The sequence below is a fragment of the Camelus dromedarius genome, chromosome 13 (assembly GCF_036321535.1).
Source record: "Camelus dromedarius isolate mCamDro1 chromosome 13, mCamDro1.pat, whole genome shotgun sequence".
NCBI lineage: Eukaryota > Metazoa > Chordata > Mammalia > Artiodactyla > Camelidae > Camelus > Camelus dromedarius.
In genome coordinates, this window is record NC_087448.1 from 44,139,806 (window position 1) to 44,156,503 (window position 16,698).

The following is a 16,698-nucleotide window of genomic DNA, read 5'->3' on the forward strand; positions in this document are numbered from 1 at the left end:
GCTGGGGAAAAAATAATAAAGCCTTATTACTACTTCTGACATGGCATTTCCTTCTAACCAGAGTTTAACAATTGTCACAAAAACACTTGCGTTTGTTTTTTCTTTTGAATGCTGCTGATTCTTTTTATCGGAATGTTTCCCCATCCCTCAATGGGAGATAACCCATTACTAATGGTGGAGAGAGTGATGTAACCATTTATTCCATTCCATCAGACAATCATTTTACACTTCTGAGAATTTATTTGGTTACTTCCAAAATTTTTTCTGTTCAATCACAATTTTACCATTTTTGTGGATAATTCCAGTTATTCGAAGCTCCACTTATTTCCTTTGGGAGCAAGTTGTTTTATAGATAACAATGATAAGAAAATCAATTTATAAAGCTCTCTAGCTGTTAGAATATGTGATTTCCATGGTTTTAGCTCTTGGACTTCTTTCCCATCACACCTTTTAATAGGATTGTACTGTTTTTATTAAGTCTGTCTAGGCATAATATGATTTCTGATTTTCATTAACTTTAAAAAAATTTTTAAATTAATTTTGGGAGAGATAATTAGGTTTGTTTATTTTAATTATTATTACTTTGTTAAATGGAGGTACTGGGGATTGAACCCAGGACCTCATGCACGCTAAGCATGCACTCTACCAATGAGCTATATACCCTCCCTACTACTTCATTAACTTTTGATTCTTACCTGACATTCTTAAAAGTGGTATTGAATAATACAGCTTTATTTTAATACCAAACCTATTACTGTGAATGGGCATCTTCCCAGGTATTAGAATAAAATTACTAGTATTTGTGGAGTGCCTATTATTAAAACTCAAGGCCTTATGAGCAGTGATGGAGCAAAAAAGGAATAGCTGTAGAACCATACAATTAGTAAAACCTGCCCAAGTAGTGTAACCTATTGTCCAGGATAGCTACTTTTAGGGGGCTCTGTTAGCTGCTAACATTACATCCAAAACGTGTGTGTGTGTGTGTGTGAATGCATTTATATGCAATTTTATGCATAGAAGTTCCTTGAGGTACATCAGACTTTTGAGGAAGCCTGTCACCCTTCCCACCAAAGTTTAGGAATGATGACGCTAGGGTGAAATGAGTAATTGGCACCAATGTAGTTGCAGATAATTAGACTTAATACAGCTAAGAAGGTGGAACACAGCATTTAGAGAAGGGGCTGACAATCAGAGGTGACCACCCTTCAAAATGTGGCAAGAGCAAAGCACTACTAGGGGATTGGAGTAGGAGGGAAAACAAACAGCTTCATTAGAGACTACAATGAAATACAGATGCTGTGTGTTCAGGACAACAAATGATCACTCAGAGTTGTAGAGATTAGAGAAGGCGGCTTCGTGAAAGGAGGATGAATTGAACCAAGCTTTGCATGATAGGTTTGGACAAGCAAAGGCAGAAAGTGATTTCTCTCTTAGATAAGATTTAAGATATATAAATAATCCGTGTAGATATAGTCTCTATCTGGGACATAAATTTTAGGTGAGAGTTTATAGATTGGATAGATAAACCAAGGTTGATTCTGAACTTGCTAGGTAAATGAAAGATGCTTATTACACATAACAAATGAATCACCATATGTTCCACTTAGTGATAGTTTCTGAATGCATTTCAAATGTGATTTTTATTTACATAAATTCACTTTACCTACAGCATTTCACAAATATGGATGTCTCACAAGACAAAGTTTGTAGAAACCTGTCACACGTATTGTTATAATTTCTTGTGATTTTGTGATTTGACTAATGTTACAAAATCTTTTGTTCATCCAAAGATTAAAAAATGTTACCACACACACACACACAAAAATATTCCAACATATAAATGCATCAACCACTGGTACTATTATGATCTAGATTCTTAGGAAGTATAAGGAGGCATTTTGGTATTCAGATGACTATAAACTAGCAGAAGAAAGATCGGTAGATTTTCTAAGCCCATTAAGAAAAAAATCAGCTCTTGCATTAAAATCCAGACTCCTTATATGCTAGTCTATTCTTTCTTCTGAAATATAGTCATTATGATGTGTCAATTTCTGGTGTACAGCACAATTTCCCAGTTCTGCATATACATACATATATTCATTTTCATATTTTTTTCATTGAAGGTTTGAAATACTATATATTTAACTAAGCAGAGCATCGTATGAAAAACGAAACAAAACCATGCATCGAAGGGCAATAGCTAGTTTGTGGACTGACTGTAGACATGAGTACAGGGGAGTTGAGACTGACTGGGATGCCTTGTTTCCTTGTGGGGAGGTTGGGTTCTAGTTGTTAAAATTCTTCTGCCCCTGGATCACCACCTGTCTGGCAGCAGTGCTACCTCTGTCTTAATCTTTCCTTCTTTTTCTCAAAACAGGGCCTGGATCAGTTTCCTTATTTCATCCTTCACTGGGGATTGCTCTGACCAAAGGAACCATATCTGTTTGAAATTATGGAAAAATTTTATTTTTAGATATAAACATTCCATTTTTAACTTCTTTCTCTTGGTCCGAGTCTAGTTACTGTTTTGTGACTGACTTAAAAAAATGTGTTAATGTCTGTTTATCCTTTTGTGTTAGAGACAATAAGGTGATTTCAGGAAGTTTAATTCTGTGTGTTCATTTCTTTGAATGTCTCTATTTAAAGCCGAAGATAATTATGACTGATGCTCTAACAGAGTCATCTATTCAGAATGTGGTTTGGGGATTTTACCACAAAGGAAATTCCATGGTGTGTTTAGTAAATGTGTTCTAATGTCACCACCACGTTTGCAGAAAGTCTTCTCAATCTCCGTGTACTCTGAATTAATTGTCATAAATAAGTGAGAGAATATTATTTCTCTGTGTATGTAATCATAATTTTGAATCACGTGATACATAGAAGAAATTATATACCAGTTTTCCAAAGGAGAAGTTAAAAGGTAGATTTACCTACATAATATAAGTTTTTAATGTAACTGTTAAAAAATTTATTGCTTTTAGAACCTTAAATAAAGCTTAAGAGTAAGTGGGCAATATAAGACCAAGTATTTAGATGTATTACTAAATGCCATTCATTTTTCTAAGAACTTTACATGTGTTAATTCATCAGTCCTCACAACAGCCCTATGAGATAGGTGATATCATTATTATTATTATTATTATTATTATTATTATTATCATCATCATTATTATTATTACCATTTTACAGGCGGGGAATGTGGCACAGAGAGATGATGGCATTTGTTTATCAGCACAGTACTACCAAGTGCAGGAACTAGAAACTGACCACAGATTGTCTGCTTTGACTGCTATGCTTAATGCCTGTGTTACTGATTTCAACATTTATTGGAACTACTGAGCTATAACGTTAAACCGTATTGCATTATGTGAATAAGATAGATGGGCAAATTGGAAGAAAAATTCCCCTGAACTCAATTGTAAAAGAGAAATCTTAAATATATAAATATTTAACTTTTCCGGTCATTTTGCCAGTGTTAATCAGGAATTACACTTAAGATTTTATCACTGTACAGTGTAGATCGAATTGTAAGAATGGTTAACTGTTAGAGCTAATTTTGGCATTTTGGAGGTTTGTATTAGCAGCTAACAATTAAATTAAAACATGGGACTCACAGGGTTTCTTTTCCCCTAAAACATCACTTTGTAAATTTCAGAATACCTTAACTATAATATACAGCTTTGTTATCAGCGCAAAAGAACAGCATGAGAAACTTTCAAAATTACATGAAAACATGGAGAAGTTATACCAGAGCATAATGGGGTACTTTGCCATTGACGTGAGGAAGGTGTCAGTGGAAGACTTTTTGAGTGACTTGAGTAACTTCCGAACTATATTCATGGTATGTTAAAATTTTTCATCTGTTTTTTAGAAAGTATTTATGTCTACACTACTTAATCTACTGTTACTCTTACTTCATTATCCATCCCATTCCTGATGTCTGTAGTAAAACCTACCTTCTCTGATGTTGAAAGTTAGCTTTCAGAATTTCAGATTTTTAAATCTATTGAAAAATGTGTGTTTTGTTCTCTTTTTGGCCTTCCCAAAATTAAGCTGTAATCAGAAATTTTGATTGAAAAAGTGACAAATTTTGAAGTTTTTCATAAAAACTCCCCTCCTGGCTGATTACAAAGCACTTTTGTAATAAGTTTTTGGCTATGAATTTGTTTCTTTATACTTAAAATCAATTTATATTTTTGTGGTATAATTTTACCAAATTCTGTGCAGCTCTTGTGAAGCTTTTTTTCCCTTTTCTTTTCTTAATGCATTGTACAATGTGCTACCTGTGATTTGCCTTTGAATGAGTTTTACATTCCTAGGGTTTCCTTTAGATACTTTAATAGGGAGGTGAGGTCTCTGATGTAGAATCCTTTCATTTAGGCATTAAAAAGATCTTTTGAAAAGTATTAGCTGATTAGATGGGGGAAGAAAAACCCCATATGTATTAAAGTGAGAAAGCATTGTTGCCTCCCTGGGGAAGCTGGTGATACATTTCTACAAAGAAAGATTATGTTATTCTTAATAGATGGGTAAGTCATTTTTGTATTTCAGCAGATGTTTGTGGGGATTAAAAAGTTTTGAGGTGTAAAGAAAAAGAAGGTTGAATTTGAGGAGCTGGTTCTTTTTCATTTCAGGAAAACTTTATTGCTGAATTTATTGAACTTGGTTATAGTCACTTGGTTGTGATCAGATAGCCTTTTCATTAAAAACTCACTATTTTAAAGGAAAACTATTCTATAATAAGTACGCATTTGCTCACAGCTCTAGTTTGTTTCCTCCACAAATTCAAAGTGTTTTTTACATTATTTTATCACTACTGGAAATAAATTTGATAATTAAATATATTTATCATGTGCCTTTATGTGTGATATATTGTGTAATACACTATTTTAGTTTTTCTAATATTTTACGAAGCAGCATGGCTTAGTGGAAGTAGCCACAGCTTTGCAGTTTGAGAGAGCTAAGTTTGGATTCCACACTAGTTACGTGGTTTGAACACTCTTGAGCCTTCCTGAGTTTCAGTTTCCATATTTGAAAAAGGAGATGTTAATTCCTTTCTCATAAGAGTATTTAAATATTAAATGAGATAATGTATATTAAGTATTTATCATAGCTCCTGGCACATGGTAGTTGCTTAATAAATTATTACGCAGTGAAAGGTTAACTCAGTGAGCTTGAGGTAGTCAAACCCTGTGCATTTCAAAGAATGTACTGGCCTTTGGCTCTGGAGAGATGACCCTTAAGTCCTTGGCAAATCCTGTCTGATAAGGCTGTCTTTGTATACCTGAGGCCTTGGGCCAGGCTAGTTTATGTGAGAAGTGTGATTCATGGTGAACACCTATTTTTGTTTCCTGGGGCTCTGGGTCACACTGGGTTGGTTTGTCCTCTGTGAGGTGCTGGAGACTGAGTAGCTAAAGGATTGTAGGTCTACATTCATGCCTACATGACTGACCTCCTCAGTAAGACTCTGGACACCAAGGCTTAGGTGACCTTCCTGGTTGGCAGTACATCTTATGTGTTGTAACACATTGTGGCTGGAATAATGAAACTCCACTGGGAGAAGACAACTGTGATTCTAATCTGTATCCTTTCACTGTAATAAACTGTAACAGTGAGTATGACAACTTTTCTGGGTTCTGTGAGGCCTTCCAACAAATTATCAAATCTGAGAGTGGTCTTCGGGACCCATGACAGATTTATGCATGAAATTTTGAAATGCATATATAAAATAATAATAACCATCAGATATTGAGTATTTTCTATGAGCCAGACATTTTTCCAAATGCCTTATGTGTATTATCTCATAATAATCCAATCTTCATAATAAGTCTGTATCTTTTTGTAGATTTTCTGCAATCTTTTGTAGATTTTCTTCATGAATGTAGACCTCCCTTTTTGCTGTTACTATGCCTCTGTGACAAATGAAGAAAGAGACCAAGGTCTCTTTGTTTGTAAGTGATTGAATTGGGATTTGAATCCGGATTTAATTCCTAATCTTCCTGAGATCTGGTGGGAGTTCTGTACGTAACGTGGCATTTCTGTTCCTAAGTGGTGGGCAGTGAGAGAAAGTGTTTGAATGGGGAAAGGTTCAAAATGGAGTGTAACAGAGTGACAGCTATACTTTGTCTATTTCAGAGTTCACATGGGTCCTACAAGTAGCTGCTATCACATACACACACACACACATACTTAAACACACTCAGATACACATTGTACTAAATTAAAATTTTTAGAGGTAAATATACAAAACACTTTAAATAATTTGGAAAGGAAGTTTTCTTTAGATAAAAAGACTGTAAGGGAAGTGCAGTTTCTCAACACAAATTTTTCTTCCTTTCTTTCTGGCAAATATGGTTATACAGCTTGAATTTTAGATGCTGTATCTTTAAAAAGACTGACAGAAATTACCGACAAATGTCTTTTGTCAATGTCTTCTGATCTCTTAGGTTGCTATTTAATTCCATACTATTCAACCTTGGAAACTACATAAATTTCAGTGAGCTAGTATGAAATTGTTAGGAATAGATGTGGACCTTTAATTTACCGAAGGTCTGTTCTGGAAAGCCACATTAATACAATAGGCAAAAATATATATTTTCTCTTAAGAAATTACTGTTAAATTATGTTTACATTATTAAATATGTTTGATAGGTTAACATGTTTACATTGTTGCTTCATCTACTGGCGTTCATGACCCATGGTCATGAGTGAGCAGCCCATTTTACCATAAAGTATAGGTCCGTTTTGTATTTCATATAAGGAGTTGGAACACTGTCCTCATTGTACACCTGCCCTCCACTATGGCAGCCTTCCATGGAATGTTTTCTCTCAAGTTCAGTCCTCTCTGCTTGCTGTTCCCCATGCTTGGAGCACTCCTTCCATGTTTTGCCCAGCTAAATCATCCTGCTCACCCCTCTGATATCTGCTCAGACTTCGCTTCATCTAGTGACAGATGTGTCCATCTACAGTGACTGACATTCTCTTAGAGCTAACACATAGACTGTCAACCAAGGGCCAGGTGCTCTTTTCATTCACTTAATCCTTACAACAACAAACAGATGTGATATGGGTACTGTAATTATTCCCATTTTACAGATGTGGAGACTGAGGCTTTGACTGTGACTTGTGTGTCATTACACAGCTAATAAGTGACTGAGCAGAGATGCTAACTCAGGGAGTCTCACCCCTGTTACTGGGATCTCCCAACTAATTTGTATAGATATAGCTGTTCAGCATTTTTTTTTTTCTTTTTGTTCTCTGAGCCTTTTTACCATAGCTCACGAGGGAACATCTGTTCCAGTCTGCTGCCTCAAGCCATGTAGACCAAGGGAGAGAGGTTTCACAATCTTGTAGCTCCCTCTGAGGAACAGCTGTTCATTGTGACAGCAGTTTAACTCACCTCTTTGCTAACTGAGGGTTGTCCACTGGGAATTAATGAGTGATTCTTTCCATAGTCATTCTCACAGTCTACTGTAGGTAGTATGCTCATTGGGACTGATTTCTGTTTAGAACGATTGATCAACTTCCAAGAGATAGGGAGTAAGTTTATGTTTAATTTTTTTTTTCAGCTCTTTTAAATCACCATCTTCGGCAGGACAAAACCAAATACACCTGCCACTGATGGAGTTGCTAAGACCCTGTGCTTGGTGCTATACGTATGTTATCTCCCTTTGTCTTCACAACATCTTTGTAAGGTACAGAATGTTACCTGGAGGAAACTGCAAGGCAGAGAAAGAAACTCTGTGCCTCTGCTCAGTATGGGCAGGATTAAGTGAAACCCCGCCTGACCCCAAAGCCGACACTTTATTTTTTTAACATTCCCAAGTACATTGCTGCTCAGAGAGTTTGTAAGAAAAGTCAAAATGTTGTTTTTAAGGGTGTTTTCTGATAACTTACTGAAGGGAACCAGCACACAGGATACTTTATTTCCTCACTACTTGATAGAATAACTTTTTATTTATATTGATGGGCTCAAGATAAAGGAATGTTTGCAGGTCTGGTTCTATTTTGAAGCATAAAATATTGTTTTTTAACATTAGAGGCCTTTTCATATCAGGCCTTGTTGCTGCGGTGAGGGTTAAGGTAAGGGGTAGGGAGTCAGCACCTCTCTGTAATAGATTTTTATTTCCTGCAGGGCTCATGTGAAGCGTAAAGTTCAAGTTGGAGGTACTAGGTGGAAATGTTTGACCTCACACTACAGGCTGAGTAAATTGGTGGCCCACCAGGCATCAGGCTTCACCAGATGAAGTTAATGCCTTCAGGCGTGCAGTGTCGTATGACAATAATCATCGTTTTCCACTTGCATCGCACATCCCTGGCAGGTACCCCAGCCCAGGGAGGCTCTCTCCTGGTGGGCACCTTTTGGAAATGACCGAGTAACCAGACTGGTTTTTGACTCATTATTTTATGCCATTACCGATGTACCTGTGATTAATAGCGATATCATGCTTCTGCAGGATGAAATGAGTGCATTAAGGAGTTTTTGTTGCATCTTGCAAGGACCCTTTGTCCCCCTATATCGTATCCAACAGCTGTAGCAAGCTCATGTTTGTTCTTTGAGTTTACATCTAATTTTTGCATCTCTCATTGTTCACTGTGGCTTTGAAGCATATGTATGTCCTGGTCCCACTTCCAGTCACATTTGTGTTAGAGTCTGGCTCAAACTGCTTGTGCTTACATAGGCCCAAGTTACGTGGTTTCTTCTCCAGCGCTCGCATGTTTTGTCTGGGTGACACTTCATTTTTTTATCATTGGAAGACCTTTCGCTATTTTATTTCTTTAACCAAAATTATTAGCACAGCTTGCAAGAGCAGTCTTAACTCCTTAAGCAAATTTCATCTGACACCTTATTTATTATGCTTAACTAATCTCATTATAGAGAAATACTTCCAAATGCTTTCACCTCTTAGGATGCCTTTGTTATTTCTCTCCTATGAGTAACATGTTTGAAAACAAGTTTTCTACCAAATTTTGCTTATTAGAAATACGTCATCTTTCTGTTTTAATTAGACATACGTAACCATGTAGACCCTTTGAATTTACAATATTGTATATTCACATATAGAATTGATGGAATTACACTTAAAGAGGTCAGGCTTTTTGGTTTATGTAGCTCTTCTAAAAATTTTTTAAAATTTTTTTATGAGGGGAGGTAATTAGGTTTTTGTTTATTTATTATGGAGGTATGGGATTGAACCCAGGACCTCATGCATGCTAGGCATGCACTCTACCACTGAGCTATACCCTCCTCTTGTTCATGTAGCTCTTATCCTGAGCACATGCACGTTTTCTGTTGGGATTTTTAAGTACTGGAAGAATTGCTAGACATCCTTCTTTATTGAGGGGTTTGAAAACCCAGCATATCTGGACCCTTTAGTTTAGCGTTAGGATTTTGAGGGCAGTAAAAAGTAAACCCTGCCTTAAAAGGAATTTGTTACTCTTGCACACACGAAAGGGGGCAGAATTGGGTTTTTTTGTATTGTAGGGTTTTTTTTTTCTCTTTGTACACTGGGTTTACATATATGTGCTGAACTTTGCAGTTATTATTTTCTAGTTCATAAATTCCAGTTTGTTCCTCCCTAAACTTTGTTTCCCACGTACACCCATCCGGATTATGTGTAATGAGAATCAGAGAGAGAGAATTCCCTCTGATTTCTTCACAACTTAAGTGATTTCTGAAGTCTGCCTATCTATGATAAGCCACACCCTTTGTTTTTTTATTTTGTTTTATTTTTTTGTTTGTTTTTTTCCTTTGTTTTGCTGTCCAGCCCATTACAGGGAAGACAGCAGTGGCCAGGAGCGCAGGCTCTGATCACTAGTTCCTTGGGTCCTGTGACTTTGGCAAATTACTTAACCTGCTGAGCCTCAGTTCCCTGTTAATAACAGCTTGCATTTCTTAGGGATGTTACATTTTGAAGATCAAATTAGGTAATGTGCATATACCCTCAAAATAAATAAGCATAGATACAGAGAATGTAAGTAAGTTTCATCTTTCCCATCCATTATTACAGATCAACATTTTAAGTTTTTTACCTCTTTTTTATTTTATGCTTCCACATAGAATACTTTGAAATAAATAGATATCTATTTTTCATCAATAGCTCTGTTTTTAGATTATGTCTACGGTTTTGTTAAAGCTATGTTTCATGTAAAGATTCATCATTCTTGCTATTTGCAGACTTTAAGTTGATTTTTGGTTCATGCAATTGAAATATACTGTGTAGTAAACAGATATACAATCAGTTATAACTCATTTTATCTTGCTGCCTGTGTTGATCAAATACAATTCATCCTGCTAGTGAATACTCAGACTCAAGTAGTGAATTACCAAAGCAAAATGAAATCATCCAATGAGAGAATATTTTTAGTGTAAAGTTTTTTTCATATAGAGTGCAGCCAGAACAAAACTCATTTTACCAAATCATTTAAATTACCCCAGTTTGGTTCTTGTCAACTCTAAATGTCATTTCTGATGACTTCTGTATAGACCAACGAGGTGACCAGCAGGAGCTCCACGGCACTGAGCGTTCTCTGCATTCTCCTTAAATCTTGTAGTTTGACTCATTTTGTGTTACCAGAGAAAAGAAAATTATGTAGAAGTCCTGTGGTTGGATGTTGAGCCAGTTTATGTAACTATAGTAGGAAGTATCATTCATCCTTGCCGATCTTGGTGAGCTTATGACTTGAAAATTGTCTTCATTGGGATCATTGTTACTCTGAGATCATACTTAGAGGTATAAAGCTCCAGACCTAGAACAAAATAAATATTCTAACTATAGGATCTTCTTTTCTTCTTATCCTTTAGGACCTATTTCAGGAATTAAATCATTTCCTGGTACGAATATTTAGGTTTGCAACCTTGAAAATTATTTCTGTTACGTTCTTCTAATCTTTATTCTTTAGGCTTGTCACAATAAAAACACACCTAGACTAATTGGCTTAATTTTTCTTTTTACTGATAAGGTTTATTCTTACTGTGCATTGCTCAGTGGGATAATAAATTCATTTGGCTGACTAGTGATTGGTATTTCTCTTTTACACTTTAAGTATTTTGTTTATTCACTGAAATCACTATAGTGAAAGGTAAAGTCTGGATTATTCTAATAAAGTAATGAGAACAACAATTGATAATGGAGGAAAAAGAAATCACCTAAATTAACTAATACAATATAATAAGTATATCAACCCATGTAATGGAAAAGACAGCATTAAACTAGAATATCACAAACAAAATCAAATGGCATGTTGTTTGTAGATAAGATATATTGGTCTTCTGTGTTCTGGACAAAAGAGAGAGAAAGAAAAAACACTGTTGGCTTAAGGCTACTTTTTATATTATGTTTTAACATTGCCAAGCTTACATGGAATATTGTGGAGCTTTGGTTAGACGTTTTCCTTGAAGAGGTGATTAGCAGTAGCTCAAAAAATAATGCTGTCTTGTCACCAAGCTTACCTTTAAGAACCATTCTTCATGGCTGCCATCTTGTGCTTAACTGTGCCTTTATTTAACCTCACAATGGGGAGATAAAATGGTTATTTTTATAGTATATCACTTCAAGACACAAGGGAAGAGAATGCATTTAACAGAAAATCAAGTTCTACTTTGAAAAAACCTTAATTATGAACATTTCATGCTTTATTTGTTAAAAAATCATTTTTGAATAGATTGAAAAATCTCATTTGTTTGAGAATTTTATGAAGTGCTTGGAGAAATCGCAAACAAACTCACAGCATAATTGTGAAGGGCCAGTAATGTTAAGTCCCTGGTGGACTAATAAATAATTTGGTGTTTCATCTGAGACTGACTTTACAATGAAGGGCAACTTGAAGCTGAAACAGTTTAATCATCAGCACCTGCACATCCTTTGGGGGCATTCTCAAAGGATACTTTTCCATTTTCGTAAGTTTCATGGGTCGTAAAAAGTTCAGCTAATAACACCTTGCATTAAATTTTAAGATGATGAAGTGTTTGTGTGTATATCATGCTGTCTTGTTCTGACTAAGCATTTATGTATGGGACTTGGTAATACCAGAGAAATTAATCCGATTACTTTTTACTGTCATTCTAGATTCCTTTCTAAAACATCAACCTTGTAATTATTGCAAATAGAGATTTCTAAGAATAAACTTATTTTCCATGAGGTAGTTATAATCTATTTAGTTACAAAAGAAAATAATTTTGATGGAAAACTGACTAGTAGATCATACACTTTTTATATTTTTAAAGACTTGTATGACGGGCATTAATTATTTAAAAATTTTTTCTTCCATGTTCCACTATAGAACTATATACAGGAGTACAGGAATGCATTTTTAAGGTAGTCATCATGACTATGTAATCATTTCATATGGCTGAGTGTTGCCTCTTCTCAAAGTTAAGTTAACTCCTAACAAGCATTTAGTGGGAATGTGTTGGACTCTTATGTGGTTGTTTACTTTAAGAAAATTAGCCTGTGTCTTAATGGTCCTAACATCCAGCTTTCTGGAAAGCATGCAGATTTAAATTCAGTTTGTCTACTCTTCATTTTAGGGACTTGAGACAAATTGAATACTTAGGCAAGAAGAAAAGAATTTGGGGTTTAGTAAAAATTATACTAAGAGAACCCTGGCTTACATAATTTAAATATCTATTAATGTTGAAAGAAATATAACTCTGAACAAGAAGACATAAACTTTTTAACATTTGTTTTTCATTTAATAAAATCTCCACTAACTTTCTAAGTTACAGAAATATACAGGATATTATCTTATGTTTAAAAATGTTGAGTTAGGCAGATTAAACTATTTAAATAGGCTAAGACTCAAATAGAGAAGTACTATAAAAAAGTCAGGATCTGTGGAAGCCTGCTTGTGTCTTATACACAAATTTGTACATTTTATTACAGTTTTATAAAACTGATATATTCGTCAAGTAAAGGCATATTTGGAATATAGACTATTTCTTAAGCTTTTGGAAGAAGGGGTAATACGCACATTGACTTTTATAGTTTTACTTTCTCGGAAAAATAAAACAACTATTACTTATATCATGGTGAAATGTTTTAGGTTAATTTATCAGGAATGTCTAATTTCAAGTGTGAGGAATACATTGGGGGAAATGAACACGGGAAACTGAACTCTTTTCCAGAATAAAATCTCCTAAACCATATTAGATTTAAAAGTATTAAAAACAATGTCTTTCTCTCTCTCCCAGTCTGTGTGTGTGTGTGTGTCTGTGTGTGTGAGAGAGAGAGAGAGAGAGAGAGAGAGAGAGAGAGAGAGAGAATTAACTCTTTAGAGGTAAATAGCTAGACTAGAGGTCAAAAGTACATCTAGTCCTCCATATTTAATTCACCTCTTTACCTTTTCTGCCACGTAATCCAGCTGTATTGGATGCATGCTTTGTTGGTACTTCCTACCAACTCAGTGTGCAGTCATACCAACATCTCTGAATGGAAAGCATTTATATTCTTATAGGATCTATGAAAATAGCACTACCCCATATGCTTGATAGAAACATATATAAATGATGTAAGCTAGAAAGTGGCTCTTCCTTGATTTGTTGCTGGATAAATCATTGTGTGTTGGAGGCACTTGATTAGTGACATAGTAATAATGAAAATAATATTATTATAAGTTAGTAATAATATATTACTACTAATAATATTAATAATTGCTCACATCTTAACTATGTGCCAGGCACTTCTGGAAGCCATTTACATGTATTAATTCATTTAATTCTTATAGTATCTCCATAAAGTGTTATTTTTCTTATTTTACAGAACAGGAAACAGATACAAGTCACAAAGCTATTTAGTACCAGGTAGAGATTCAAAGAAAGACGAAGTAACTTCAGATTTTTTCCTCCTAACCATTATGCTTTTTCTAATATGCAATAACAATTTCAGATTTTTATTTTAATAGTTTCTAAAAGTAGTGAAATGTCATACTTACTGTATTTTTGAAGACATTCTTGATTGTCAGTTCAACAAATTCTTTTGAGTACTTACCTTGGACTGATTTTATATGGCTGTGCAATGTTAAATTGTTTACTTTTAGATTCTAAAACACACATTTATAAAGTACCCAGGAAAAATATACAGTGTATAAGAACCACTACATTATGCAAAAGTATTTAAGAAATGAAGATCTATGTGTTGGTCAACCTTATATAAGAACACACTTTTGAGGATTTTGCTTTTTGCAATATGGTAATAGGGACTCTTAAAGCTCCATCCATTGCAATACAGCAAAGCATTTTAAAACATGGCTGTTTTGTGAGAAAGCAAGGAAAATCTCCAAGGGCAAAAAGGGTTAAAGAGAAAAGAATAAAACTGAAACTTGCACATTGAGCGTAGGTATACAAAGGGGAAATCCAGGCTTGCCCTGAGATCAGGCCAAGATTAAGATCAGGGTCACATGCAGGGTAAGTATACTGAATAAAATTTATATAACAAGCCTAGGACAAAAAGAAATTAAACTTATCCAGGTTACAAATGATACCTGATTATTTACAGAAGCATATTAAAAGCTCTGCGCAGGAGGCAATTACAATTCAGAGCCTCAAGATTCTCACAAATTAAGTTTAATCAAATAAGAGCACTTAATCCCAATCAGCAAACACCCAAAGAAACAAAAGATTGTAATGGTGAAATGATCTTGAAAGACCAAAACAATAGATACAAACCTCCAAGACTCTAGATATTGACTAGCAATATGCAAAATGTTTCAGGAAATAACAGATGAGATTAAAGAGAGAGAAAGAAATGAGATTACCAAAAATGACCAAGCAGGTCTGAGAAAGAACCAGATAAAACTTAAGGAAGTAGAAGCATGATGGTTAAAATTAAACCTGGATTAAATATCAGACTATACTCAGCTGAAGGAAGAAATGGTGAATTGGACAATAGATCCAAAGAAATTGTCCAGAATGCAATCCAGGGAGACAAGAAGATTAGAAGTGTAGAAGACATGTTGAGAAATGTAGAGGACAGAGTGAGAAGGCCTGCCACTTATACAATGAAAGTCTTAGAAACACAGACTCGAAACAATGAATGAAAGGGAATATTCAAAGTGATGGCTGAGAATTTTCCAGATCAAGAATCCACAGAATAGGACATGTACAGACTATACCAAGTCAGATGAATGAAATGAAATTCACTTGATAGAATATTGTAGTGAAGCTGTAGAACACCAAAGACTAAACTTTAAAAGCAGCCAAAGAGAAAGTCTATGACCACCACTGCAACAGTTAGATAGAGATGACTCCTCATTAACAGAAAATGGAAACCAGAAGACAGATATCTTCAGAAGTTAAGGGAAAAAATAACTGTTCTTTTAATTTTGGGGATATTCAGCAAAAACTCTTTATAGAACAAGGACAAAATTAAACTGCTTGTAGATAAACAGATAATAATTTTCCATGAATATCTCTGTTAAAAGACCTTCTAAAGCAGAGATTGGCAGACGTTTCAGTGAGCCAGATAGTAAATCTATGCAAGCCAGACAGTCCCTGTTGCTACTGCTTAGTTCTGCGATAGCAATGCAAAAACAGCCATGGGCAGTACGTAAGTGAATGGATGTGCCTGTGTTCCAATAGAATTCTATTTACAAAAGTAAGTGGCCAACCCTGGATTGTAGTTTGCTCACTCCTGCTCTAAAGGATGCATTTAAAGAAGGAGAATTTTTTTTTGAAAAAGAAAAATTAGAGAGACAAGAAGGCATACCTACCATGAAACTAAATGTCCAGTAATGAAATACACAGTAAAACAATGTATAGCATGTTTTATAGAGGAGAGACAGAACTTAATTCACTGTTGGACAAATTGTTAAATAGATTGAAAGAGATATTTGGAGTTCAGGTATTTTATGTTTCCTGTATTGTTCAAAGGTCAAGAAGGAAGGTAAAGATATCAGTAACCTTTAAACATTGATTTGTGTGATAAAATTACAAGTATAACCAGTAAAAGAATAGACATATCCAGTAAAGTTTCAAACTGTAGAGGGAGAAAAGGACCAGGAAAGACATATGAAGAAAAAACAAAACAAAAAAGAAAGGAGCATAAATAAAGCAGGACATTAAAAGAAATAACATAAGGTGGTGGAAACAAGTATTTTATAAATCACAATAAAACTTTAAAAGACCATAGGTTGGTTTAAAAACAAAATCTAGTCTTAGGCTGTTTATAAGAGACCAACCTATAACCCAAGGTTATGGAAAAGTTTGAAGTAACAAAACAATTAATGAAATACAAGACAAATAATATTTAAAAGAAAGAGGAAAACTATGTTAATAACAGGTACAATAGACATAAGGGAATATTACTTCATGATGATAAAAAGCTTAATTCACCAGAAAGATACAGTTTAGAAATCTGCATGTGCATTATAACATAGCACTAAAATAAACATGTAAAAAATGATAAACTATAGGAATAAGTTGACAGATTTAGCATTATATTGGAAAACTTTGACAGTCTTCTAATTTACTGATAAGCATAAAAATACTATCAAAGACATGAGAGCTTTAAACAATGAAACTTGATTTTATACATGTATATAGAACCCAACTCAGTAATTAAAGAATATACATTCTTTTCAGTGGAACTTGACAAGTGGAACTTTTGTCAAGTTAATCACATGCTAGAGATTGTGAAACAAATTCTGATAAATTTCTAAGTTTCAGCTTCATTCACTGACCACAATAACATGAAGTTAGAA

At 34.6% G+C, this 16,698-nt stretch overlaps 1 protein-coding gene across 2 annotated transcripts in view; it reads left to right on the plus strand.

Annotated features, from left to right (window-relative positions):
* Nucleotides 1-16,698, plus strand: part of DIAPH3 (diaphanous related formin 3) — a 471,599-nt gene that overhangs the window by 301,876 nt on the left and 153,025 nt on the right. For both annotated transcript variants that reach the window (XM_064493111.1, XM_064493110.1), the window contains one exon: nucleotides 3,677-3,841. In XM_064493111.1, coding sequence (XP_064349181.1) covers nucleotides 3,677-3,841 — 165 coding nt within the window. The remainder of the gene's footprint in view (nucleotides 1-3,676; nucleotides 3,842-16,698) is intronic.